General features: G+C 36.1%; 4 protein-coding genes across 4 annotated transcripts in view; 1 reads left to right on the plus strand and 3 right to left on the minus strand.

Moving 5' to 3' along the window:
* Nucleotides 1–715, minus strand: part of LOC135608799 (uncharacterized) — a 5583-nt gene extending 4868 nt beyond the window's left edge. The window contains exon 1 of the mRNA XM_065101841.1: nucleotides 570–715. Coding sequence (XP_064957913.1) covers nucleotides 570–715 — 146 coding nt within the window. The remainder of the gene's footprint in view (nucleotides 1–569) is intronic.
* A 2806-nt stretch (nucleotides 716–3521) lies between these two features.
* LOC135610883 (uncharacterized) lies at nucleotides 3522–16390 on the minus strand. The gene is made up of 16 exons (XM_065105894.1): nucleotides 16153–16390; nucleotides 15545–15647; nucleotides 13726–13795; nucleotides 13614–13652; nucleotides 13382–13499; nucleotides 13232–13289; nucleotides 12939–13124; nucleotides 12798–12858; nucleotides 11954–12013; nucleotides 11848–11867; nucleotides 11592–11657; nucleotides 9303–9470; nucleotides 8886–9143; nucleotides 7249–7461; nucleotides 4238–4512; nucleotides 3522–4112 (listed from the first exon to the last, which is right to left on the minus strand). Exons 1-16 carry the CDS (start codon nucleotides 16260–16262, stop codon nucleotides 3965–3967), a joined length of 1953 nt encoding a protein of 650 aa, XP_064961966.1. The 5' UTR covers nucleotides 16263–16390; the 3' UTR covers nucleotides 3522–3964.
* A 4906-nt stretch (nucleotides 16391–21296) lies between these two features.
* On the plus strand, nucleotides 21297–22975 carry LOC103982984 (calmodulin). The gene is made up of 4 exons (XM_009400098.3): nucleotides 21297–21487; nucleotides 22112–22269; nucleotides 22343–22423; nucleotides 22562–22975. The coding sequence occupies exons 1-4, from the start codon at nucleotides 21415–21417 to the stop codon at nucleotides 22694–22696; spliced, it is 447 nt and encodes a 148-aa protein (XP_009398373.2). The 5' UTR covers nucleotides 21297–21414; the 3' UTR covers nucleotides 22697–22975.
* Nucleotides 22976–24678: 1703 nt separating this feature from the next.
* Nucleotides 24679–27500, minus strand: part of LOC135610884 (transmembrane emp24 domain-containing protein p24beta3-like) — a 4664-nt gene continuing 1842 nt past the window's right edge. Inside the window, exons 2-4 of the mRNA XM_065105895.1 lie at nucleotides 26718–26904; nucleotides 26271–26378; nucleotides 24679–25039 (exon numbers count right to left, since the gene is read on the minus strand). Of these exons, the coding sequence (XP_064961967.1) occupies nucleotides 24906–25039; nucleotides 26271–26378; nucleotides 26718–26904 (429 nt within the window). The 3' untranslated portion in view covers nucleotides 24679–24905. The remainder of the gene's footprint in view (nucleotides 25040–26270; nucleotides 26379–26717; nucleotides 26905–27500) is intronic.

Genomic DNA, 27500 nt, shown 5'->3' on the forward strand with positions numbered 1-27500 from the left:
ACACTCTCAATTCTAGGTAAGGGAGGCACAAACCAAGAACTTAAATATAAAAAAGTTGACATTAGGACTAACTTAAGCATCGAAGGGATCGACCTAGGAAGCTTCTCCCGACTTTAATCTTTATGCATATGACAATTCTAGACTGCACTTTCCACCTTGAATGACTTGACACATATGGATCAGGGACATGTCAAAAGGATATCAATGATATTTTCCTTTAATATTTTGGTACTAGAAGGAGGGTCTGATATCAAAGAAGCATCCGCAAGCTGACCTTGTCAACAAATATTTGGGTGAGGCTTTGTCCCCGACTCATAGTACTTTTACTCAAACATGATAATAGCCACCCTTTCCTCACATTGATGCATCCACTTCGGCATAAGTACCGATGCAGTATTGACGTCTGTTCAATAACTTAAGACTCTCACCCTTGGGAGTGTCGCCGGGCCATCTACTCGTCCCTGCTGAGGTATTCTTAAACCTTACCCAACAAATGCAAGCACTAGTCAACATAATGCAGTCTGTTGCTTTGCTTCTACCTCGGCTAGCCCAATAAGTGATGCCATCACCTTAGCCATAGTCGGTAGTCAGTAGCCCGACAGCCACTTACATCAGCATCTATTGGGGTCCCCACACTCAGACGAGTTGCCAACATTTTGGGGCATACGAGGCCCATTGAATTGTTGGCCGAGGGAGCACCCCACTCTTTGACCATGGAGTTTAGTAGATCGCCCCATCACTGCTTTGCTCCGCTCAAATTCGAAACTCACTCGGTCGATTCAATGGACAATTCCTTGAGAATCTAACTATAGCAAATGGATCGACGCTCAGAAGAGATGTGCCGAGACTTTTAGTAATACAGGGGTGAGGGATAGGTTGACCCCAACTCAGATTGGTCACCATTTATCTATGATATCTAGGAGGAGCCAATCTCGATAAACTTTTACCTTCCATTATTGGAGGCCTTTGATGGCGCTACTAGACCAACGGAACATATTGTCACCTTTCGGACTTAGATATGGCTATATGACACTTCTGATACCCTAATGTATCACGCTTTCCCGACCACAGTAAGAGGCTCGACAAGAAAGTGATACACTCATCTAAAACTACTCTTCATCAGCTCTTTTACTTAATTTACAAAAGAGTTCGAGCTCTACTTCTATGGGAATATGTGTTGAAAAACCATCAAGGGAATATCACATGTGCAATGAAAAAATAAAACAAAATTATTTCCCGAATAAGGAGCATCGGATCGTCGGGTGATGACCATGAGCGTAAAACTCAAAATTACAAAAATCACACCAAGAGGGTAAGACGTTCTCACCTAGGGAAGATTGTGTCCCCTAATACACAGATCTTGGTCTGACGGATGAAGGAGTTCTCGCGAACTCCTCTCTAGCGGTAATCCATACAGTGGATGATAACGACAACACATCTCTTCCTTGCTACGTGTTCTCTCCTCATGATAGTGCATCACCATGTAGCAACAATAAGCAAGAAGGAGTCGGCCCTCTTGTTATCGTCTCACACTAGAGAGGGGGCTCACGACAAGAGAGAGATGGGAGGAAGAGATGAGGAGACCGACGACTCTAGGGGTCTACCCTATAATTCTTTGAGCCCCACTCATATTTATAGAGAGCCCCTTCATGAAAACCCTAATGGATCCTTCTTAATGGGTCTTGGATCTCAATCCAATAACCCCTCCAAGCTCCATGCTCTATTGGGTCTCATATAATGGATCCATTAAAACAGGGGTAAAGGAGGTTTGTTGTATATCTTATATTCAATCTTCTATTCATCGAGTTGTCTATCATATATGTGTGACTCTCTAGGTCCAATACCGAGCTAGCCATGAGTTGCACTAGTTAAAACACTTTTTTGACCCAAAACTACTTCTGATTTAGTGAATTATTATTTTCATAATAATTCACTTAACTTATCGACTATGGATGTACTAAACCACTACGCGATAGTCTCTAGATGGTATAGGAGGATTTAATTTATTGAATCTATCTACCCTCAGTTACCGTGTATCTAGAGTCCCTCATTTATCTAATATCCCAAAGATTATATACTGGGTACGGTGCTGTTATGCCCATACAGAATCCATCAAAGTCTCACTCTTATCGGATTCTCCTAGAGAACTCCTTTTTCAATCCGAGTGACCCTGACATGAGATTTTCTTGAGTGAAAACATATGAGATATTTCTATTATGATAACGAGAGTAGATGATCCTTTATTAACACCCAATTACTTTCGTAAGGTTAGCTGCCATTTGTAATGACCATTTGTACTAGATTTAGAATTTCTAAACCTATAAGTTCGGTATCAAAGAACGAAGTACTCAAACAATATATCCTTAGTGTTTGAAGTCTAAAAACTAGATGCACAATTGAGACTACGAAATCGTTATCTGATGATGATATATCATTAATCATCCAACATTCTATAAGCAAATCATTTAATAAAAACATTCTCCAATGAGCACTGCACTGTATCCCTAATGCCCTCACACAAGAAGTTATAAGATCCTCTATCATATAGATAAGTATATAATACATCGGTATATTCGGTTACCTCAATATCTTTCTCGAGTAACCTATGACCAGAAATATTTATGATGTGTTTAAAAGTAAATTTATCTTATTATCATGATCTCATAATAATCTAATTCCGATTGTATAGATTTAAGAATATCATAATATATTCATCAAATAATATAAAATATAAAATATTATTATTAATATTAATCAAAAGAAATTATGCAACGGATTAGACGTATCATCACTCACGTGATGAGACCTAAATTCCTTTGCTTGAGCAATCACTCTGTTGTTATCGTAATATAAGAGAATCAGCTCCTTGCTACTCTGCATAACTCCTAGATCTACTATGAACTTCTTCATCCAGACTGTTTTCTTTGTTGTTTCTATCATAGTGATATATTCCGTCAATTCACGTCGTAAATCAAAATGCTTAATATGTCAAATCACAATGCTTCTTATGTCTACAATGTCAATAAATGAAGCCGTAGGAGCAGATCGACCACCGCAACGAGGTAAAAATTGCTAGCATATATCACATCATCGCCAATATAACTCTCAAATTAAGCACTCGATCAATATGATGTGACCATAATGGGCCACCATCCGTACTGCCTAGCATTTCAGACGACTTCTCACGATCAAAGTAACGCTTGACAACTTCACAAAACCTCTCCAACGAGTAACTTCTCACTAAATATTAATAATTACCCGAACCATTATTTAAAGAGCATTAGGTTTCCCCTCTCTTTCAAAAATCATATTTTCTCTCCACTTCTAACTTAACTATTGAAGGGGTGTTTATTGGGTCTGCCTCTGAGCCAGTTTTGCAGGTCATCAAATCGAGTCGAATCTAATCGCTTCCCGACACCAACCTTACGTTCAAATCAATATTGAACCAGGCTATCTCCCTAACGCACGTCAAGCAATCAGCATATTGGACAACCAAAAACAACTTTTACAACCATCTTCATAAAAACAATGGTTTCAACTTCAAGTTTCTGTGAACATCATGTTCACCCAACCCTCAACACTGCTGCCCACCACAGAAGCAGGATGGACATTGCATTACGTCTCTAGGGAGACAACAAGAGCAGGCAGCATATACCGGCTTTCTCCTATTAATCAAAACCATATACCGGAGTTTTGAGGTTTATGTCTCAAAACTATCGTAGGCAGGTTTTTCTTAAAACTGTATCCATTTTGCCATTCAAAAACCTTATCCAATCATTAAAAAAATAATTAAAATGATCAGATTTGGGTAGGATCAGTCAGGGACTCATATCTGAATTCAATGGACCTCATCCATACCTACATTTGAAGCAACCTGCTCCAGCTAGGAAGGGGAAGTTGCACACCTAAAGGTGGCTTGCTCATTAGGTTTGTTGGGTTAAGAAAGATGCAAACAATATGGGTCTCAGGGTTCTTGTTTAATCTGATCTTTTCTACTCCAGCAGCATTTGGGAATCAAAACACCATCTTGACGACGTACAACTATGTCCATGTTGTAAAATAACCAGCAAAGGAGCATAACACACATCAATATACCAACTGGAATTGCCCATCTGCAAGTAGCAAGAGCATAAAGAAAAGAACATTATTAAGGACAGTCATGACACTGGATTACGGAGGAGCTAAGTGCTGTGATGCTGCTTAATTTGATTAAATGAATAGGACTTGGAGAACTTGCCTGTTCAAGACAAGGATGTTGCCGACTATAATCTCCCATGCAGCCACAGCAATTTGAAAGGAAGGACTGTTATGCAGCAACTCTGATGACCCATATATTCTTGTATGCATCTCAAAGTATAGTGAGAAAATAAGCATGATGTAACCACCATATTTTAGTAAAGTAAACTTGAGAGTATGGCCGACTGCAGGAATAGTGATTGAAAGAACCAGCAAACTCAATGTTAGTCTTTGACAGTATTCCTTGAAGAAAAGGGATCGGGATTTTTCAAGCGTCTGAAGAAAAACAAAAGTCAAGATCAGACACAATTCACAGAAATGTCTCCATGCAGACAATGTAGAGAAAATTGAGATTAATAAATTACACATTAAAAACAGTTATCAAAGAAGACAAGAGACACGGAAAAAGACCTTTCAGTGAATCTAGATAATATAAACTTATGTAGATCAAGAATGCCAAATGTCACGAAATGACTAAGTCACACAGCACATGTGGCAAAATACACATTTGCATCTTCTGCTTATCCACAAAATTCTCGCAGGATTGCAGCACAAGGAATCATAAAGACTTTGCCACAGTGAAGCATAGAAACAACAAACTTGCAAACATAACAACGGCCTAGTCCAAGGCCATATCTGTAAAAGACCAGATGGCCAAGTTCAGAAACAAAACTATCACCAGCATTAGCGACTGATTAAGCAGCAGAAAGAAGTGAGTAGCATACAGGTCTCAACCTGCTCCGAAGGATCATGATCCATTAGCTGCTGCTGATTTGTAGATTCTAACAGAAATGTGTAACTTAGCTCATTTCTGAAATTTAGAAAACTCCTAACATACATGAGAAATAGTAGACTGACCAGCTGAAGTCAAAATCTAAAGAATTTAATAGTCAGTCAAAAAGTTTGGGGATCGCAACCAGTACAGGTTCTGTGATGTAAGAGAAACTTAGTTTACCTTTTGTTTAAATAAATTTAATTAGCTAGGGATATTTCACATATGTAATAAGTTGCCACATGTCAACATCCACTTAACGAGAGAAAAAGAAAGCAATTTCTATTAAAATGGAAGTAATCATATTCGATCTTGATTTAAGATGATAGATTTTGACTGAAGATTTTAAATATTCATCTCTATAAAGATGGAAGTCTATTATAAAAAATATCATCAAGAGAGGAAGATTATTTTTCAAATAAAATCAGAAATGTCACCTTCTTCAAGAGAAATAACATATCATATCTTTGATCTAATACAATTATAAGTTTACTTATTTCTATATTTCCTTTTTATCCTTGTACCTAGGCCTATAAAAAGAGGCTAGAACATTGTAATAAAGATCATATGGAACTGGTGCGATATCATAGTTATGTTTCCAATAGTATGATTCCATCGTCCACGTGCAGATGTGCGAAGGTGCGAAGTTCTCATCCTAGAAGTTCACTCCTTGAGCTAGAGTGGATGTTATCCAATTTTATTGTTTTTTTCTTTCAAATATCATCTTTTCCTTCTCTCTTTAGGTCCTCTATAAAAAAAATCATGGCTACTCATCCCACATCATTCTGATATAAAAATATACTGATTATTTATGCAAATCAATGGATTGGAACAGGCTATGCTCAGTTCACACCCTTTGAAAACCTAGGAGCCCAACTCATCAATAAATTCCTAATTGAGTTGAAATTTGTAATTACTCTACAACTTGATTGACCAAGGATTATCTAAGGATCCCCCTATATTCTTTAATGCCGTATCTCTTACAAGTCATTCCAATCAACAACAGCATGGATGCTATTGAGAGATTTATGCACTGACTGTATAATTTTTTCAGGACACAACAACATTAACATGTTCTAAGTATATATTATATATATAAACACACAAAGAAATACAACTCCCAACAATTTGAGATACAGTATATGGAGCTTCCTGTACATTACATTATACTAAGGGCAATATCAATACTCAAAGAACTTGCTGATTTGTATAAAGACCACAAAAATCTGGTATTCATAAAAATGTCCGGAAAGTACGAAAACTTTTACCATCAGGCTTCATGAAAACCTAATATTTGTCGTGCAATAACGATACAATCTATTGCTATCAAGCATCTGTTGGTTCTCTTACACTTCACAATCAATGAACATCAAGCAATAAACCATGAGAGCAACAAGTGAATCACAAAATGGTGATAATCAGACTCTTGCAAATACAATAATCTTGATGGTGTCACTCAATGATAGTTGCTCAACAAAACAAGGCTCAGTTAGTTTTCTTTCTATAAGAACATTGAAATGCCCATATCGTTCTTCAGTTAATTCTTTTTTTATGTACATTTTCTACAAGTTCTTTGAGAAGTAAAGGATTAAAAAAATCAGTATTGTCCAGACCATATAAGTCGGTTCTGGTCAATATTCATTTTTTTTAAATTTTTTGGTGATAGCAGGCAGTACAAGTTGGTGTATCAATACCATACTGGTTCAAAACTGGTTACAGGAACCAATATCAAACCAAGATCTAAATCCTTGTCCTGTGTCATGTCTGTCATAGCCCTGAATTTAGAATTGCATTGGTTATGCCCCAAAAAGGACTTGTAAGATTGAAGGGATTATAACTAATAAACAAATTCAAAGCTTTTCCTGAACTGATGTGGGACTGATCATATCGGGTTATTACAATTGGGATCGCAAGTCAACATAGTTTGGTAGAGAGATTACCATAAGAAGGTAAGTCTATATGTAATTCAGTATATATTGCTTAGTATCAACTAAATTTATGCAACTGACATAAATTTGAGCATGCCTAAACCTATTCATTTGAAGTGCCAAGAAAAAAAAATCCTGTCATTTCCCTTTAGTTTACTAAAGGGAAATGACAAGATTGTATGATTGCACAAGTTCTGATTGTACAAAAAAAGTCCTGTCACTAATTGTACAAAAATATTCAGCACAAGTTCTTCATTGTATCAGGAGATTGTATGATTGCATAGACATGAAATTGGTTATTTAGTGACAAACCTTCGCCATTTTTAGTGCATACATTTCCTTTGATACCCCAACACAATCTCTTTCAAAATTCCGATTGCATCGAGTAAAACTAGCATTGAACTTTGTCATTGAAGGAAGTCTCACTACTAGAAGGCGATCCATTCTATTCTCACAGTCACTCCAACTGGCTTCACATTGTTTACTTGACTGATATTTGTTTGCTATGATGTGATTTTCATAAACCTGACAATGACAGACACACAAGTTAATAACAAACTAATATAAATAAGCAAGAAAAAATTGACACCCTGTAATTAATAAGTCGCTAATGGTATACATGACACACTATGAGTAATAGCTTAATATGCATGTCCAAAATGTGAGCACCAAAGACCACCATGCCAGTTGTCACTTGTTGGCTCATGCTATGCTATAAAGATAACGACAGTACGTGCTGGAGATGCCAAAAGATTAAGCAAATTTTTTGCATATGTTAGTTGACATAGAAGCAAAACCTGCTAGAAGAACAGTATCAACATGCTCCCATACCAGAAAATGACAATTCTTGCTGAGCAGTAATGCTTACACTAAAAGAGAAGTATCATAACATCTCAGTTACTTGAACTTAAAGTAAAACGATATAAATGACAAGTCTTAAACATAACAAAATTTCTATAAGAGATATTAGATTTTTTTTTCCAATTTAGTCATCACAACTAATTTCAGTTTCAAGATCCCTACACCTGGTTAGCAATTAGCATCATAATTTCTTTTTTATTCTAAAAGATCAGGTATCATCCAATTTAATAGGAAAGCAGGTATTTAATATTCAAGTTATTTCTTATGTACTAGTCTCCCATTTAAAGAAAACTGCAAGATGCTCAAGAAAATCATGGAGAAGAATTTTATTCTGTACACTTGATAATATATTTAAAAGCAAAATCATATCTATAATCTAGTTTTAAACTTTGTCACTCATCTTAGATTTCATCTTATAGTTTCTTGTTCTACAACCATCCAAATTCTAAAGGTTTAAAATTGCTTCTAAATGAAGAACATGCCCCTTCAATCCACTAAAATAAAATAATAAAAAAAGAAAAATATTAATTACTTAAAGACTAAAAGGGATCAAACTTCCACCACAGGCAAAGAACAACAGAAAGACATGGTTTAGTATTGGGTTTAAAGACTCTGGAACTTAAAAAGCTTTAGGAGGATTAAAAGAAAGTAAATGGTTCTTTTATACTTTTGAGAAGTATGGTTCTAAGGAAGAAGAATAGGTTACACTTTTAAAAATGGATAATTCACTATGATGAGTGGAAAGCTCTTATATATTCCACATTGTCACTTTAAATCAACTCGAGGGACAGCATGAATATGTTCTTAGGAAAGAATCAAGGAACTACTCTGCCAATCCTAAAGATTTATGGAATAATATGCAAAATGCGCTAGAATTTTGCACTTCTAAACTGCAGCAATTTATAACCACATTGTTAAATGTCAAAATGTTTCCTGAAGTTCCTCTCCTAAATTGCTAGCGATACTTCCATGGTAGCAGTAACATAAGGATTCCTCCCGCCTGTATGAGGAAATGGAGCAGAGTACAAAGCAAATGCAATTCTTGGAGGTTTTCTACCAGTAAATTTAACAATGAGAACCAACTTAACCTTTTTTATTTCATCATTGAATTTCTGAAGAGATTCTTTAGCATTGCGCCTACCAAAAAGTTGTTGATCTAACAGCTTTTTCGCTTCGGCCTTTGACACCTCATGAGCCAACTGCAGCTTGTTCTCTGGTACAGGTAGCTGCAACTTGGACATCCCTTGACTGTATGACTTCAAGCAGCGTTCAAGAATTGCCTTATTAAATACTTCCACAATTGAACCTGTAGATGGAATTTCACCTTTATTCAAGGCATCAAGAGTCTGCAAAAACCCATGTATATAATGGTAAGAGATATGGAAGCCTACAAGTATAAAAGACTGTGTCCAGTTTCAGTTTTGCAAGTAAAAACTGCATACATCATAAGTAACAATAATACCAGATGGATAGTTGATTAGGAGCACAAAGACATGCAAAAGCACCTGCTTCAGGAAAGCTACGAACTCCTTTCCATTTAGAGTTTTCCCCTGCACAATCTTGGGACGTATAATGGATGCAACAAGTTGTTTAAAATGCTCCCTGTTTTGCACATACAATGGATCCAGTTCAGTGTCCTTCATGTCACAAAGTTTTGTCCTTTGGAGATGAGGCTGCCATAATTTTCAAGGATTCTGATAAGGAACATAGGAAATTAAGTGCATGATACAAATATTTCAATGATTAACTCATATATAAACAAATAACAGGTGACTTCTGAGTGCATTCTGCATAGCACACCAATGATGGGGGTTTTGACATTCTACTAATGGGATTATGAGCTTATATAATACCAACTTCAGATGTGTACCCAATTGAAAAAAGAAAACATAAATAAATAAAGAAATTTCGAGTCCCAACCATTGAAAAGACACAATCAACCATGAAGCTTGGATGCTCCAAATCACGTCAAGTCCATTAGAGTACTTGTTTGAATACTGATGCTTGTCAGATATTTCGTGATATAAGCACTAGATATCCTGCTAAGATGTTGTATTTCAAAGAGGGAGTTTTTAACTATTTTGTTGCATCTCTATGCAGAATTTTTTAAAGAACACTCAATAATTTCTGGTGCTCTCAAAGCAGATATTATATTCTGCTGTTACTGAGGGCCATCACATCTATTAACTTACAACATTGCTTGAATCACTTTTTTTTTCCAAAAAGAAGAAGATTATATTATGATCTCAAAAGTCTGGAATGAAAAAACCCTCTGCATCAGAGGTAACAAAATTACACAATTCAGGATGAAGATTTCCCTGCCACCAAAAGGTGGACTTGGATGTCCTAGCAAACTGCACAATCCAGTTTGCTGCGCTGTTTGCTTCTCTGAAGATATTTTTGAAGGTGTCTGCTTCAAACTTCTCAGACAGAATCTGAATGTCTTTGCACAAGTTGAAAAGCTTCCAGAGTGGAAAGTGATTTTCCAACAAGTGCTTATGTATCTTGGTGAGCCTTTTTGCATATAAGAATGAGGGCATTTGTATGCAAATTAGGACATTTGTATCTGGAGATGAGGCTGCCATAAATTTCAAAGCTCAGCTACTGCTTGAATCACTTAAAGCATGATACCTTATGTATTAGAGCGGCAACTAAAGTAGTGTTAGTTATACACATAATTATAAAAAAATTCATGCTAAAATATTGTTTTCGTTTTGAACTTTAGATCTTGTTGCTTGCTGAAAGATGGAAACTACAAACCATAAAGCATATTGGGGCTTGGACTACATTCAGTGCATTTGCATCCTAACAGGTATCTCACAATCAGATTTACTATGAATGACTTCTGTACAACTGGAAACAATTTCCATGCCCGGCAGCACTTATGCATGTTAAGCCTAGTTAGAAGGTCAACTCAGCAATGAATGATGTGATAATTATGTAAATAAATTGGCAAGTTTTTATGGGCTGTAGTCTTCCATAGCAAATCACATTTTTTGCATAATTTTATAGTTGTTAGAGATCTTATTTCCTAATAGCTTAAAAATGTTCCGAAAAAATGGCTATCCAACTAAAGCATAGAACCATATCTGGAAAAAATATTAGGTGAAAGATTAAAGGTGTTAAAAGAGGTAGAGAGACCAGATACCATTGCCTTTGCCTTGGATCCACTTGTCAACCCCATTAATCCTTTATTCATCTTAAACATGAAGGAACACGTTAGAGCTTATGTATCATGGTGAGCCCTTTTGTAACAAACAAAGCTTTTGGAAAGTGATTTTCCAACGAATTGTTGAATCAGTTGTAATGTTGGAGTTTAGAAGGTGGCACATATGGATGAACTGACAGTTCTACTCTATTCTTTTCTCAGGATTAGATGCCTATAAAAAAATTTCAGACTGGGGGTTGCTGCATTATTGCATTAGGAAAAGAACATTATGCCTAATATCAGACATAAATAAGTCTAACAATACTGCATAAATAAGTTTGATGATACCGTATTCAAAATTAAATAAGACAAATCTGGACTTAAGCAGATCAGAGAAAGAAACCTCAAATTAAACAACCATAATTGGTTTCTTGATATTGTCCTAGATAATGTTTGTTGAACACAGTCCATCTTCCATCAGCAATAATAAAATCAGGCCAGAACACTGAATTAGCAAACTTTGACTATGAGAAAAGGGAGATTTACAATCAAAGAATTATGCAAAGACTCTGAATCTCAACTCACATAACCATTGACATGGAATTAACAACATATATACTGCCAAGGGAAGCTAACAAAGCAATACCTGTGGCAAGCCAAAAGCAGAGATATTGTTGGCCATTCTTGCCAAAGACTTGCGAATTTTGTTGACCTGATTCACCAAACAAGAATAGTTAATTTTTTCAAAGCAAAGATGGGGGAACCCATCAATCTCTACTTAATTAAGAATGAAATTGATTTTAGAAAGAAACCCCAGAGGCATTGAGAAGAAGCATAAGCACAGCAAATAAAGATATTGTTTGTTAATGTATTGATTTTCACATGGTGATTAAATACAATACCTGATCAATGTTCTTATCTCCTGCAATAACAAAAATATTCTTGGGTAAATTCATATGACATTAGAAACATCAAATGCACATGAAACTAGTACTAAATCAGACTGACCACTTTTATTTGGAACTGGCCTAAGTCCTTCGTTCACCATTTCTTGAACAGAACTCCCTTCTATTTGATTGAAATCAACAATTTTGGTGAATAGAAAAATTAAGAATATAGGTAATATTCCAATGCATAGTTATATAGTTAACAAAAAGAAAAAAGGTTTACAATATATAGAATGGAATGGATGTGGGACTGCTACTTTACTGAACAGAAGTGATATAGGTGGTTTGGCTTATATAGTAGAAGTGGTTTAAGCTGGGCATTATCTCTTTAGAAAAAGAAAAGGATAGAGACCTTGAATATTACCACCATACCAATAGCTATACAAACACATTTGAGAAAAGAAAATGTGTTTGAATCCCAATAAACAGGAATAATAAACTAATTCATTGATTCTGCAAACTTAATCTCTTTAAATTGTTTCTTGATTTGTTGTCATAGACAATTTTTTCTACAGTTCCGTCTTATCCTACCCCTAGCAAAGTTGCTCTCTGGGAGTCATCAAGGATCATTCTCAAACTTCAAATGTTTTTATTGCTTGGATCAGCATCAGTGATTTAATTTGATTGGAAATTATGCATATGTTTTTTTTCATATAATGAAATTTTGCGACCAAGAATTAGTGATTGTCTTTTAGGGACTTTATCCACCAAAAGATCTATGAAATTCAGACAGTCTTTTAGTATTATGATTTCCACTATCTGCTAGGGTGATTAGACAATTTGTTGACCCTTTGTAGATATTTTTCTAATTAACCAATCATGGACCATTGGCATCATTTATACTGCAAATATGTTATCAATGCACAATTTATTCCCAACATCTAAGGAGGAAAGCATCAACTTACGCAGATAATCTCGTTGGATAAGCCACAAGAGCTTAGCAGGCTCAAACACAACATCTTTCCCCTATACAAGTGGCAAAGACCATAAATGACACCAAGAAGATAAATATCATTCTATAGCAACAAGTGTTACCAATACATTACCTTCATTCTGAGCTCCATAAAGTAACATATGAGCAAACCCAAAGTGGTCAGATAGGAAAAAATAAACAAAATTAGTTCCAGTGAAGGGTTCTGACAATAACATAATTCTTCAAAAACAGACCTCCCATAGAATTCTTCTGCAATTTCAACAGCAAATGATAGCCGAGATATATCTGCCTCACGAACCTACAACATGATCCACGAAAACCAAGAAAATTAGGCCATCTGAACATTATCTTATAAACTTAGTAGTTATATAGGCAGATGAACTTTACACCAGATAGAAAACAAACCGTCTCTGGTAGATTATAAATAAGCACAGAACTGATCAGTGTCGCCAGAGCAAAGATCCTGCAATTGAATATTAACGGATTAGAGAAAAAATAAAAGGAAACAAACCTGCTTTCGAAAGCAAAATTCGTTGGCCGAATTTCCAATATTACCTATCATCGTATACATTTGATTTCCTCACATTTTCAAATCCTTCAGTATCAAGGTACAGGACGGATACTTTTGATCCATCAATGACCACTTCTACTGGGATACCCCAAACCCACAAACCTACATCAAAACACGCCTGCTTAGCAAAGAAATGAATTCTAACTGAAGAAGAAGACGGCATACATCGATGGCTACAGAAAAACAAGCACAAAAGGGAATCACTGCATCTCAAACCTTTGGTTTTAGCATGACGCATGTGCCCGACTTCAAAACCTGCACATGAGAAGTGCTCGCGGGATGAGAAGAGATGAGTGATTCGTCGAAGGGAGAGAGACGAGAATCGCACCTTCATTGCAAGGGAGGGAGAGGAGCTGGTTGAGAAGGAAGGATTTGCCTGAGCGGTAAGGGCCGATCACCTGCGATTACAAATCATGGTTAGGGGAACCCTAAAAGATCCAAGACAAACGACGCCCATTGCGAACTGAATCAACTCAACCATAAGAGTTGCTTTCCGATTTATACCTGTCACATACAAAGGAACAAACACCTTAAGTGAATCCGATGGGCGGATACCAAAAACCGGCAAGAACCGATACCAATCAAGAAAGCCATACCGGTAAGCGACCCGATCAAGTCTCGGATCGCTGGGGGCACTAATCGGATCTGTGGGCGACTGGTCTGACCACTTGTTTAGTTAGAAAATAATTTGGGATGTACAAAATAATTCAAAATTATATGTAATAAAAATATAAAATTAATAAAAGTAAACAATCATATACAAACGAAAATAAAATCTCAATAGTATTATTTAAGATAAAATTAATAAGTATGATTTTTCTAAAAAAAATTCTCTTTTTGAACTTTTATGAAAGGTATTTAAATTTTTAGTTTTAACATTTGATACCCCTTATTTTATATAATACACATAATACTCGTTGTTGCCTTCATGACCTTACCACAATAACTTGTCATCTTTTCGTGGCCACCTTTGTCTCGTTGCAAAGCCTCTCGATACAACGCTTCAACCTTACTCTCGAGGATTTTTTTGATATTGACTAGTACTATAATTTTGCCCCACCACTAGTATTCTAATTTTGTAGCTATTGTTCTCTTCAGCTTTCACTAATGGAGCTATCTTGACTGAAATACAGAGGGTGACGAGAAGTTATCAACATCCACAATGTTTGCGTCGATGAGAAGCCAAGCGATGATATGGTTAATGTCAGTGAGAGGGAGATATTGATGGTAAAGTCATCGTCATCTTCGTCAAAATAAATGGATAGGAGCCAATGAAAGTTGACAATGAAGGCGTCAACAAGGATGAGAGTGAGGGCCTTATAACAACAAATAAGAGCGAACTGAAGACAATGGATGAGGATATGATAGTAATGACAAACGATAGACTTAGTAGCGATAACATAGACAAAGGTAAAGATAAAGACAACAGGTGACAGGGTAACGATGAGAAATATTTTGGATATTAGAGAAAATGATTATCAAATAAAAAACTAAAATTAAGAGTACCTTCCGGAACAATCCAAAAAGAGAGTACCAACATCATAAAAAATATGAAATTGAAATACAATTCAATTACTTAAATAAGAATATTATTATGAATGTAAGATATATAACCGTTAGGTAAGTAATGAAAGTTAAGATAAAACTTATGTTAATAAAACAAAATATAACAAGAAGATGACCTTAAGAGGATTGATATGAATGTAAGACACATGTATAATGGAAGTTCAAGTAAAACTTGTGCTAATAAAATAAAGTATAATAAGAAAAAATAAATGAGATGACCTTAGGAAGAAGAGACTGAGAGAAGTGGAGCGGATCATAGATGGATGAACGATACCCTGAATAGAAGATGTGGAAAGCATAAGCGAGAGGAGGTGAAAGAAGAAACACAAGAGGGTAGACAGAAAGAACAGCAGTGGAGGAAGATAAATTGGCGGAGGGGAGAGGAAAGAAGAGAATCAATCAGATGAAATTACTTACCAAATTCAAAATTCACATAAATATCTTATAAAATAAATAACAGAAAAAATCAAGTTAAGAATAAAGTGACCAATTACCGATATGGTACAGCTCTCAGTATGGATGTATAGAAATTTTCTGTTTAATGTATATACTTGTGTAAAGAGACCAAATGCAAGACTTACTGCAACAGCAGCTACTGGGGTTGTGATATCTTGAATTGCCTGGAGACCTTCTCTCGCAAGACGGAGTCTGATGTGATCTGGATCTGGCTGCAATATAGGAAACCTGCAACATATGCATCAAGTTAAGCCACCAAGAGAGAGAGAAACCAAGAGAGCAATCAATCCAAGAGGCATCATTTTTCTTACTGCAAGGGAAAAAAGAATTTATAGACTTATGTATGCATGTTTTGTGTAGGATCAAAAGATTTGCAGATTAGTTAGCGAGGTGGAAGATGAGTTTTATGAAGAAGAAGAAGAAGAAGTCAGCAAGAACCAGCTTCTAGCAGTAAGGAAGAATCCAATGGGAAAACGATGCGTCATGGGACATCAACTTTGTCAAGGGATTCTTTCCTTTTGTTTTTATTTGTATTTGAACTGAACGAAGACTCATCGAAGAGTTGGTCAACACCCAACTTGTTTTCATAATGCAAACAAACTGAATCAATGGGCGTCGCTATGACTAATGATGCGCAACTTCGACCATGGATCAAGGATCATCCTTTCATGGCACAGGGATGTGTCGATACCTTGTTGACAAGACACAGGACGAAGGAGAAGATGGAACTTACGCTCGGCGGTAATACTTTGATCCAGAAGAAGAAGAAGAAGAAGCAATAGATGCGAAGCAGCAGCCCAGAATCACCGCCCAGAACCCTGACACTGTCGAAGAAGCACCCATTTCGTCTCTCTGCTGCAGCTCCCAAGGGATCAAACGGAGGAGCTACCTCTATGATGTGAGTGAGAGAGAGACACCGAAGGAAGGAGGAGAGAAGCATCTCCCACTCCACTCACAGCGCAGCAACTGTGCAAAAACTAGTCAACGCTTGTTTTTTAGAACAAAACCTTGTCACATCTTATCCTCCAGAAAACAGAAGGTTGTTCATGGTCAAAGGAGCATTTAAATTGTCTTCTCCGTGTATTGTGGATCTTGTTTAGCAACTCTCAAATGGTATCATGATTTAAATTGTCTTTTCCATGGATTTTATTTACCATGCATGCGAATCTTGCATATATTACAATGGCATCATGGTTGCTAGTAAGAAAGGGTGACTGCACATGAATACAAATAAGGCAAAGGAAGGTTTACATATTTAACGTATTTCCCACTATATATATATATATATATATATATATATATATATATATATAATATCTCTCATTACCATTCGTCCAAAACTTTGATATCTAGTTTGAGCTAAAAATATTTAAAGAATTTAATATTCATATTAATTCTTTAAATATTTATATTTAAAGAAATCAATATTCATCTTCGTTAACCCAAAGCCAACGGGAAGGGCCCAAGGAGAACTATACCTCCTTGGGTGATTGACCACTTGTAATTGATTGAGTTCAAGGTGACTACCTATTGACATAGTATCCGAGCAAATTCATGACACTTGTGGTATTTTTAGGTATAGATCATCGCATCTTTACATAGTATGGTCCAGTAAAACTCCTGTCAAAGTAACTTGAAGGTAAGAGTTTGCTCGCTATGTACTTTCCACTAATACCTTCATGCACCTCGCCAAGCACCGCTCAGCCTCTTGGCGAGTCAAGCATCTAAGGAGTTTTATGAAATACCATGCTTGGTGATGCTTGACTCCCAACTTGTGTTACAGGTGATCATTGATTATGAAATACCATGCTTGGTGATGCTTGACTCTTCGGGCCACTATAGGGTCAATTGGGAGTGTCTCATCTTTCTTATAGTGTCGGATCTCATTCATCCAGCTAAGTTCCTCCTCGACCATAGCTACATTGAGCTTTTCAATGGTTCGGGTGGATATCGTTTCAACTAATGGTCAGAGTCTAGGTAGATGCCAATTGAGCATCTGCTTAGGTATTTTTTTTACGGGAAACTCGAAACACATAGAGTCGAGAGAAGCTTAGCTAATCTTTGCACCTTTGTGAGGTATTTTATCATGGTCATATCTCGGGCTTCGTAGTTCCCCTCCACTTGGCTCATGACTAGTTGTGAGTCACTAAACACTATCAAATCTTGAACTTGGAGTTCTTGAGTGCGTTAGAGTCTCAAGAGGAGTGCCTTATACTCGGCTTTATTGTTGAAAAATTTGAACTTGAATTAAAGTGTTTTCTCATACACTTATTGGTTCAAGCCTTCCAAGACAAGGTCGACACTACCTCTCGTTGATGTGACTAAACCATTAACAAATAATGTCCATGTCGTGGGGGTATGGTTGTCATCTTTAGGTAGGAGAGTTAGCTTTAAGATAAAATCTACTAATGCTTGAGCTTTTTTAGTAGCCCTCGGCATGTTAAAGTCGCTCGACTCTACGGATAATTTCAATAGTCGCCCTGAGACATTAAACTTAGACAAAACTTATTTGAGTGGCTAGTTGATGATGACCTATATGACATGCACTTGAAAGTATGGGCGAAACTTTCTTATCGCGAGCACTAGTGCAAATGTTAATTGTTCAATAGCCAAGTATCACTCCTTGGGCCCACTCAGGATGTAGCTGACATAGTAAGTATGCTTTTGAATTCTCGCATCATCTTGAACTAGCATAAAGCTAACAGCCAAGTCGATGATAGCAAGGTCGAGACCGAGGGGTTCTCGCAAGATGAAGAAGAGTTGTGGTAGTTGGGCGAGATAGTAATTTAGTCTTTCGAAAGCCTCCTGGCACTCCTGTGTCCATAAGAAACCCTTTAGGTTATTTAGAGCATGAAAGAATGGCTGGTACTTGTTATCTAATTAGGATAGGAACCGACTCAGTATTGCTATTTGCCCCGTTAGCTATTGGACTTTTTTGGCCAATTGAGATGGATGTACTTCCAATATAGTTTATATCATTTTGGGGTTTGCATCTATTCCCCTCTAGTGCATGACAAACCTAAGAAACTTTCCTGACTCTGAAAGTATACTTGGTCATATTAAAGTGCATGTTATGTCTTTTTAAAGACTTAGAATGTCTCAATCAGGTCTACCAAATGCAAGTCGATCATTTTGCCCTTAACTATCATATTGTCTATGTATACTTTGATATTCCTCTCGATTTAGTACTTGAATATTTTATTCATCATCTTTTGATATGTTGCCTCTACGTTCTTCAACCCGAATGACATGATTCAATAGTAGTACATGCCTCGATCGATGATGAAGGACATGTGTTCTTATTATCTAATTATACTCCAAGAATGCATCCATAAAGGTGAGAAGCTCATGACTCGAGATGATATCGATTAGTTGATCAATATGAGGGAGTGGATAGCTATCTTTCGGATACACCTTATTAAGATCGATATATTCAACCCACGTTATAAGTACAAAATTTGTGAGCCTATGGATATAATGTTTGATTGATCGTACCTCTAGTTTATGTTAGGATCATAAGCAATGCTGAAAAAGAGTCCTATTGTTTCCTAATAAGTGACTAGAACATCGATTGAAATCTAAAAATATATATTTTTGATATTTTACAGATATCAAGCTGGTCAGAAATTATTAGAACTCATTGAAAAGTGACTGATCCACAGGCAACATCAAAGGCAAGAAGTGCACAAGACCATTCTGGAAACATGAGATATGGAAAGGCTTTAGGTATCTGATTGAATAATGTCGCAGGTCTGAAGAAGAAGAAGAAGAATAAGAAGAGGCAGAAGTAGATTAAATTTATTCTAGAATATCTTTAAACAATGATCGATAAAGATGAACATCTATTTCCAATCATCTACCAGCAGCCTATGTGAGCATGAGATATGAGGAGAATAATGTTGTGTGAGTCTATATCTTAGGTGAATCTATATCCGAATAAAGATCATTATGTGAGCATCAGATATAAAAGGACTTTATCTGCTTGAACGATGTTGTAGGGGTGAAGAAGAAGAATAAGAAGAAAAGAGAAACTCATTCTGTGAGTATGTTTGGGCATTGATTGATGAAGATGGATATATATTTCTAATCCTCTACCAGTGGCTATATCAGTATGAGATATCAAAAGACTTAATCTCTTCGGGCTCACCAACACAAACAGCTTAGTATTTCGTTTAGATCCATTTGTGTTTTATCTCCTTTTTTGTGCTAGTGAAAACTTACTCCGGTGTTGCTGTTCCGACACAGTAAAAGCATGGAGAGCAGCAGTAGATCGATGGACGAGTTTGAAGAACACAAACTCCGAACTGGTGTTAGATTTCTGATCTCATGTATCTCCAGGAGACTTAGATGTGGCCTTGCTGGATGATTGGGGCCATGACCCGTTCTTGAATCAAGGAAGGGGGAGCAACCACAAATCTTATAGACACCAATCAAAGTTGATCTGCTTTTGCAGATCACGACTTGGATAAATAGAAGGCATAAAGCCAATCTTTTTTGCAGGCAAATATAAAGCTCCAAAACCCGTAAAACCTACGCGTCCAATATACGAATCCATCATATAAATGCATGTCGGATCCGGGTTTCGGATTCGTGGAGCCCGTCTACACTCCGAACTCGTGTAGCGTCGGGCGTGCGTGGCAAAGGAAGTCAATGCCGACGCGTCAAAGCTCGAGGAAAGCGCGTGTCACGTGCGGCGTGGCCTGTCCCTGTCAGCGGCGATCTCGTACCACGCACCCAAGTCAAAGCCGCGGATCTGCCCAGGGTATAAGTAGTTGCAGCGAAATGACCATTCTGTCCCGTATCCACAACGCTATATATACATTATACCCTTCTGGTAATACGGATAAATAGAAGGCTCTAATGCTCTTTTTAAAGGAATTTACGTTGATTTTTTTTAATGCTCCGACAGAGGCGAATTAAGATACGAACAATTTAACAGATGACATAAATAAACCGCCTGATTCACATCCCCAAGAAACACAAATCGTACATCAATCGTGCTTTGAGATGCGTGCAAAAATCTGATCTGACGTTATTACCCGTCTCTAACCATAGTCATCGGAATCAGAAGAAAGATCGAGTCGATCGAGTTTTAAGTTACTGAATGGTTGACTGAATCGCTGAGCTAATCGATCGGAATGTATATTTAATATATTTTTTTTGAAATTTTATTGCATGATTGTATTTAATATATGCAAAAATATATTGATTGCATTGCAGATATAATTTTTATAATAGTAGAGGGGATAAGAAAGTAAAAAACATAATAGAATTTCCTCTTTTTTTTTCTTCTTATAATGAAAAAGATTTAAATAGTCTCGAGAAAAAATAATAATTCGATTGGAATTGCATAACTATGCTATTGAATAGATGATGCACTCCAAAATTTTCATCATGCAGATTTGTAGTACAGCGATAGCCATATGGTTAGTCTAAACAAAATCTAACTTGGAGGGCATGGCGTTCAAAAGTCTGGCATTTATGTCAAACACCTCGTCATCAAGGCTTGGACTTGTGCTGCTTCTTCTTCCCTTCACTTCCTGTCTTCTCAATGTCCAACCTCCAGCTGTTCGCAGCTGGACCGTAAGAAGGACAGCCTCTAAACAAAGAGAGAGATGTCTGAGGGGAAACAAGTGAGCATAGGATTTAAAATGATGAATGGATTCTTCCTGGAGGGGAAGAAGGGGACAGAGGGAAGCTGCCAAAGAGTGGCCACTGAACAAGACCCAGTGCTTAGCATTAGATATAATCCGTTGCTTGTCCTTTCTTAATCTTTTGGATTCAATCGTCAAAAAGATTATATCTCTGGCTTATTGATTGCTATTCAATTGCAGGGAAGTCAAAGCCACATTGAAGTTCTGAGCAGTGCCTCGCCATTGCCATCTGGCCTATAAAATGGTCAGCATACGCTGTCGGCTCTTTCCATCTCACTCCGCCAGCCAAAACCCAGCAGGACTTCTCCGCTCTTTCTCTTGTTGCTGTAGAGAGTTTTGACATGGATATCCTCACAGACGAGCAGATTATTGAGTTCCAAGAAGCTTTCTGCCTCTTTGACAAAGATGGAGATGGTTTGCTTCTCTCTCTCTCTCTCTCTCTCTTTTCTTTGATTGGGTTGGGAATAGTGTGTGTTATATGTGTAATGAGTTTGAAGTAAAGCGATTTTATTTATTGTTTGTGGTAATACTATAACTTTGTTTGGGTTCTTAATCTTGGGCTAAGCAGTTGGAATATATTGATTTATTGTGGTTCAGCATTTTTGTGTTTTATTAATTGATTCACCATTCATCTATTTTCTTCATCTCAACATATTAATTTGATTACTCATTCTCATAATATTTCCTACATCCTAAATGGTTTGAGGTTGTGTCCAATTTTTGGATCCTCATGTCCATATCTTCTTTCTTGTCTCCTACTTGAATCAAACCGATTAAATTATGTATGATTTTTTTATGCTCCCCCCATTGTAAAATAAATATTGAAAATATATAATATAATTTATTTTAGAATTTCACATAAATTATTGAAAATACTGAAAATTCCAGCCACCTCTTTTTATCTTCTTCTTCTTTTTATTTGCTTGGAGTCTTTTGCTTAGACATGTGAAGAGAGTATCTATCTTCATTTCTTTAGTTGTTGTGTTTAACCTGCCTCTAAATGTAAATGTTCTCTTTTACCTTTGATTGGTTTCACAGGATGCATCACACTGGAAGAGCTAGGCACAGTCATCAAATCATTGGGTCAGGACCCAAGTGAAGAAGAGCTGCAGGAAATGATCAGGGAAGTTGATTCGGATGGCAATGGAACTATAGAGTTTGGGGAGTTTTTGAATCTAATGGCCAGAAAAGTGAAGGTAAATGTCTGAGGTCAACCATCCACCAAGTCTCAGCCTATATGATCTCTCGATAATGTTCCACCCTCTGCAGGAGACTAATATAGAGGAAGAACTCAAAGAAGCTTTCAAGGTCTTTGACAAAGATCAAAATGGCTTTATCTCAGCTGCTGAGGTGAACTTAAAAGACACTTTTCTGTCTTCTCTTATGCATGCTTTCCTTTAATTACTTCTTCTTGTGCTCGAATGATCACCAAGAATTTACTTTTTGAATCATCTTCTCCATTCTACTGATCATATACAGTTCTTGCAGCTGAGGAATGTGATGATAAACCTTGGGGAGAAGTTGACTGATGAAGAGGTGGATCAAATGATTAGAGAGGCTGATCTGGATGGAGATGGGCAGGTGAATTATGAGGAATTTGTGAGAATGATGATGGCTGTCTGATTCATCTGTTCAAATGGAACATTTTGGATGATGCACATCTGAATTCCCAGGCCCTGTTTCAAGAAACCACAGCTTGTTAATGTTCTTTTGTTCCAGTAGCAAATATAATCCTAAATGCTAATTTTTTTCTTCCAAATTGTGTCCAACAAAGTGAATCTACCTTCTGATCTGATTTAAGAATCTGATACATCTTTGATCAAGTGAGATTGTGCAAGAAAAGTATGTACAAGAGGAGAAGCTGACAGAATTACAAACAAAAGTTACCATCATTCATTCTCATATTGATCTACTTTTCCTGGTTTTATATTTATGATCAAAGCTTTTTTACATGATCCTGAGAAACAAATGAAAGAACATGGGGATGTTACCAGCATGTCTACTGTACACTTCAACAAATCTTTTAAACTGCATTGGAAGCTCAATCTACAGAGCAAATATCCTTGAAAGAGCATATCCATCACATCCACTGTATTGTAGCATAACATAAATGTATGAACTGTATGGAATGATTGAATCAACTAATGTAACATATGGCACAATAGTTCATAGTGCAAATCTGTTCTAACAATAGGAGTACAATAGTTCATAGTGCAAATTGGAACATGAACAAATCTTTATCAGGATATCAGCAACTTTTTGCTGATAACAAGCAACCCTTGACTTTTTCCCAAATACTATAAACCAGTCCACAGCAATCAAACTCAGATCAAAAGTGGGCAAGTTGAATTTTAGGAACATCCACATCTCCTAGTCCTTGGAACAGGAAACTGATATTTGTTTTTATGTACAAGGCTTGAGTTAATAGCCCATTAGGTTCTTGATTCCTGTACTTATATGAAGAACAAATGCAGTAAATCATTTCTTTTTAATCTTGACTATGCTGAAAAGGAAACTATATTTCCTATTCCATGGAATAATAACTTCTATCCCAGACTATAAACAGAATCCACACCCAAATTGATTTATCATTTTCTGATGGATCATCCTATTAGTCCAAATGTTTCTTTTTTCCACTTCTTGAAAGAAATTTTTGTCATTGAATAGTACAGTACAGAACAAGGAAAAAAAAGGTCAACATGATACAGGGAATACAAGAAAGTCTTAGCAAAATACTAATGCTTAAAAGATGGTTAATGCTCTGCAAAACAAAAAAAATGCAGAGATTACAGCACCACAGTCTACATCTTTTTCCAAAAATTAACTAAACCTGTTGGCCAAAGTTGGACCATAATTACTTGATCCAATCTTTGGTGCAAAAGTTCAGTTCTGAACAAATCAATCGCAGTCATGATCAGAAACCAGCATAGTATCAGTTGAAGGTTCATATATGTCAACTATTAGCTGTAAGGAAAGTGATTCTTCATTCTGACTCCTAATGCTGAAGTGAATGGTCATGGCTGTGTGCTGCAACAAAACTTCAATTCTGCAGAAGGATGCACACATTGACTTTTGGTGTGATCTGGAGTAGGTTTTGGAAGAATTTCAGGTCATTTTCACTCGTTGAAACTTGGGTTACATGGAGACCTCTTTTGCAAAGGAGATTAAATGCTTTCTACCCCTTAATTTTCTTCAGTATTAACTTAAGATAGATTAACCTTAAGCTAATACTAATAGCACGGGTTTGGGACAATTAATGATAGGAAAAGAGATTCTCATGTTGGGGCTGAAACAAATTTAGGTACCTAAAGAAATAGTCAGTTGGAAAAAAGATTGGGTGATATTGATATCCATTGTTACTCCTAGGAAGAGGCAGATTGGTTTTTTTCTGAACTTGTGCCTATTTGATCCATTGATAAGGATGCTTGTTAATCAAATTTGGGCCAAATATCTATAAGAAAATAGATTATTACAGTTTTGAGTGTCAGCATATTTTAAAAGACTATATATATAGACCATGTTTTAATACAGACCATATCTTCAGTGGAGCAATTATCTGAGAACTATTGGAGTCATACAAGAGTACTGAGATGAGAAGCCAAACAGATGGTTTCCAAAAGACTAACAATATAGTTATGTTCCAGAGATCAAAACGGAACCAATCAAGTTTTCTACTCCTTTTACCAACTTGCTTTCAAAACATAAATTAAAACAACCTCTGCGACAAGAACTATGGCAGGGAAAACTTGAAACAAAAAATAAATAACTACCAGCAAAAGTTAGTGATGGTACATAAACAATGTCGAAGAATAAAATGAAGGCTCAATGAAGTCTAGACCCTGTTATATGCCACTGATCGATTGAAAAGGCGTCGGATGTAAACAACCTGAAGTCCACTAGCACAAGCCAGCACTAAGTACTCCATAACTGTATAGAATGTAAGGCGCTTTCTTGTGCTCTCATTTGCTGCATCGGAAGTGAAAATTAGAAAAAGTGAAATAAATATGCAGCACTTATTGCATTAAGGGATTAAAATCTCCAAGATTCCAGCTAAATACACAAGCAATTATGACTTTGGAAGATAGAAAATCTCTCCATCTAAGATCATAATTAACAACCTCTTAGATTAGTTCCAATTACATTATTACATGCATGATTTAGAAAATTAATAAAACCATGATTTGAGTTCCACATCTAAACATAATAAAATTATATAATGTTTAGTCTTGACTGCAATCTACTATATCCTTTAAGCCCATCAAAGGATCAAATGAAAATAAGTTTCTTTTTGGATTCCTTGATGGAATAAAATCCTAGTGAACTCAAAAAGTTATTGGACAAACCAGAGGTGGGAAAGGCTCGAGCCTGGTCAGGTTGGATTGAGATGGGACAGCAAGCACATATAGGTTCGAGCCAAACCCAGCCCGACCCACCAGTGAATAAACAGTATCTCTATATTTAGTCTCTCTAAATATATATTTAGAGTAAGGCTGCACAGTCTGAATTGTGCATTAGGGGGAGTACCACATATATAATTATGAAAATAATGATTAATGTTGATAATTTATAGTCAATGATTTAAAATATGTACCCAAAGGTGATTTTGAATGTTAAGAATAATCGAGTGAAAACAAATGGAAACAACAAAAAGAATTTTCTAGGTTTTTTTTTTTTTTAAGTTACACTTTAGTTGTTTTTCAAGAGTGAAAACTATTCTCCAGAAAATGAGAATGAAAACTAAGAAAACAAATCCAGACTTTTCTCATCTTGGTGTTTGAGAAATAAGATTTTTTTCTTGGAGAACAAAACCAAATGGGCAGATTATTGCTATAATACCATTTGGATCATTATTTTGATGAAAGAATGGCAACAAGCTTATAAAACATATTATAATGCATTAAATAATGCTCTCAAAACTAGAAACAACCAGTAGGCATTTCTTCTTTTGTTTTTGCAATAAATTTGTTTCTAAAGATTTCATAGGATTTTCCACTTTAAATTTTAATCTAAAATGATTAAGGTCTAAAAAACATATTTGCTTTATACACTAACAAACAACTGAAAAGCCTGAATAATTAAGAACTAGAAAGAATTCATAGCATTATTTTTCAATGTAAAATAAAAATTAACATACATGTATAATCAATTTCCCCATGGTCTAGTCAATCAAGTACATAAGTTAGATGAATTAGCTTACTGTGGCGATGGCGAGCTTCACGTGCTTTTAAATAACGTTGTTCTGCTGTGACAGACTCTAATGCTTCCCTAAGCTGCGCAATTTTCACATTTATTGGATCCAGATGCTCTGCATGAGATTAGTTACAAGAACTTTTGTTAAATAATATAATAAATAAACAGAGTGCAGCATTTGTCACATACATGTGAAATGTCGCCCTTTCTCTATGACAATATTTTAGGTTTTGCAAAAATGATGGAACTAAAGCAAAACTTTACCAATTTTATTATATTTTTTAGTTAGGCTTCTTCATTGTGAGCAACAATAAGATCGTTGGCATTCAACTATAGATTAAGCAAACAATGTGTTTTACCTTCATCATAATTAAAAGAAAGGTAAAACCTCTGAAATTCCCCAAGTAAATTAGGTTGTAACCTCAATATCACCATTAGGTTCATTGAGACTAACCGTCTTTGGCTAGGTCATGTTCATTTGGAATATGGCCTACATGAATGTAAAAGGAGACAGTCTCTGGTGCTCTGTTTGCATTATGAAAACAAAACTTGTACATTCCAGCTCTTGGAGCCTTGAACTCAAATTTGTCACCAGAAGTTCCCTTCATGGTATGCACAGTGTTACCAGCTGGAGACGTCACCTACATATTTCAATAATTAAAGACAGGTACCACAATGTTATCATAAAAAAAGTTAATAACAACAATGTCCATATTAAGATGAAGGCATGAATGCCAATAAAAGAAGGGTTCAATTAGTTGTTACAAGAAGATGTGAATTAATTTTTAACAGACTCAGCAAAATAAGAAACAGTTTCATCATCTTTTTTGCATCTTAAAATTTGAAGATCTTGAAATAGTGCTTTTTAATGTTTCTTTCACTCATAAATACTATATAAAACATATCCAAGCATGGTGTATCATGCTCAAGAACAATTCAAGTTTCCCAGATATGCAGATCAGAAACTCATAACAACATAAGACAACTTCAAGAAAAAGCTTACTCTTCACTTTTTACATTAGAATATAGTTCCTTTCCCCAAGAGAGAAAATAAAAGTGAACATTTTTTTTCCTTACTTTGTTTGTATTTATATTGCTCTTGTACTAATTTTACTCCATGATTGTTTTTGCTTTGTTTATGTTCCTACATTGCTGCTCTTACCTTTTCTTTTCTTTTTTTCCTTGATATTTGTAGCAGCCTTCTTTCCTCTTCGAAGATGTAACCTCATCTTCATAT

Source organism: Musa acuminata, chromosome BXJ2-4, assembly GCF_036884655.1.
Source record: "Musa acuminata AAA Group cultivar baxijiao chromosome BXJ2-4, Cavendish_Baxijiao_AAA, whole genome shotgun sequence".
Classification (NCBI taxonomy): Eukaryota; Viridiplantae; Streptophyta; class Magnoliopsida; order Zingiberales; family Musaceae; genus Musa; species Musa acuminata.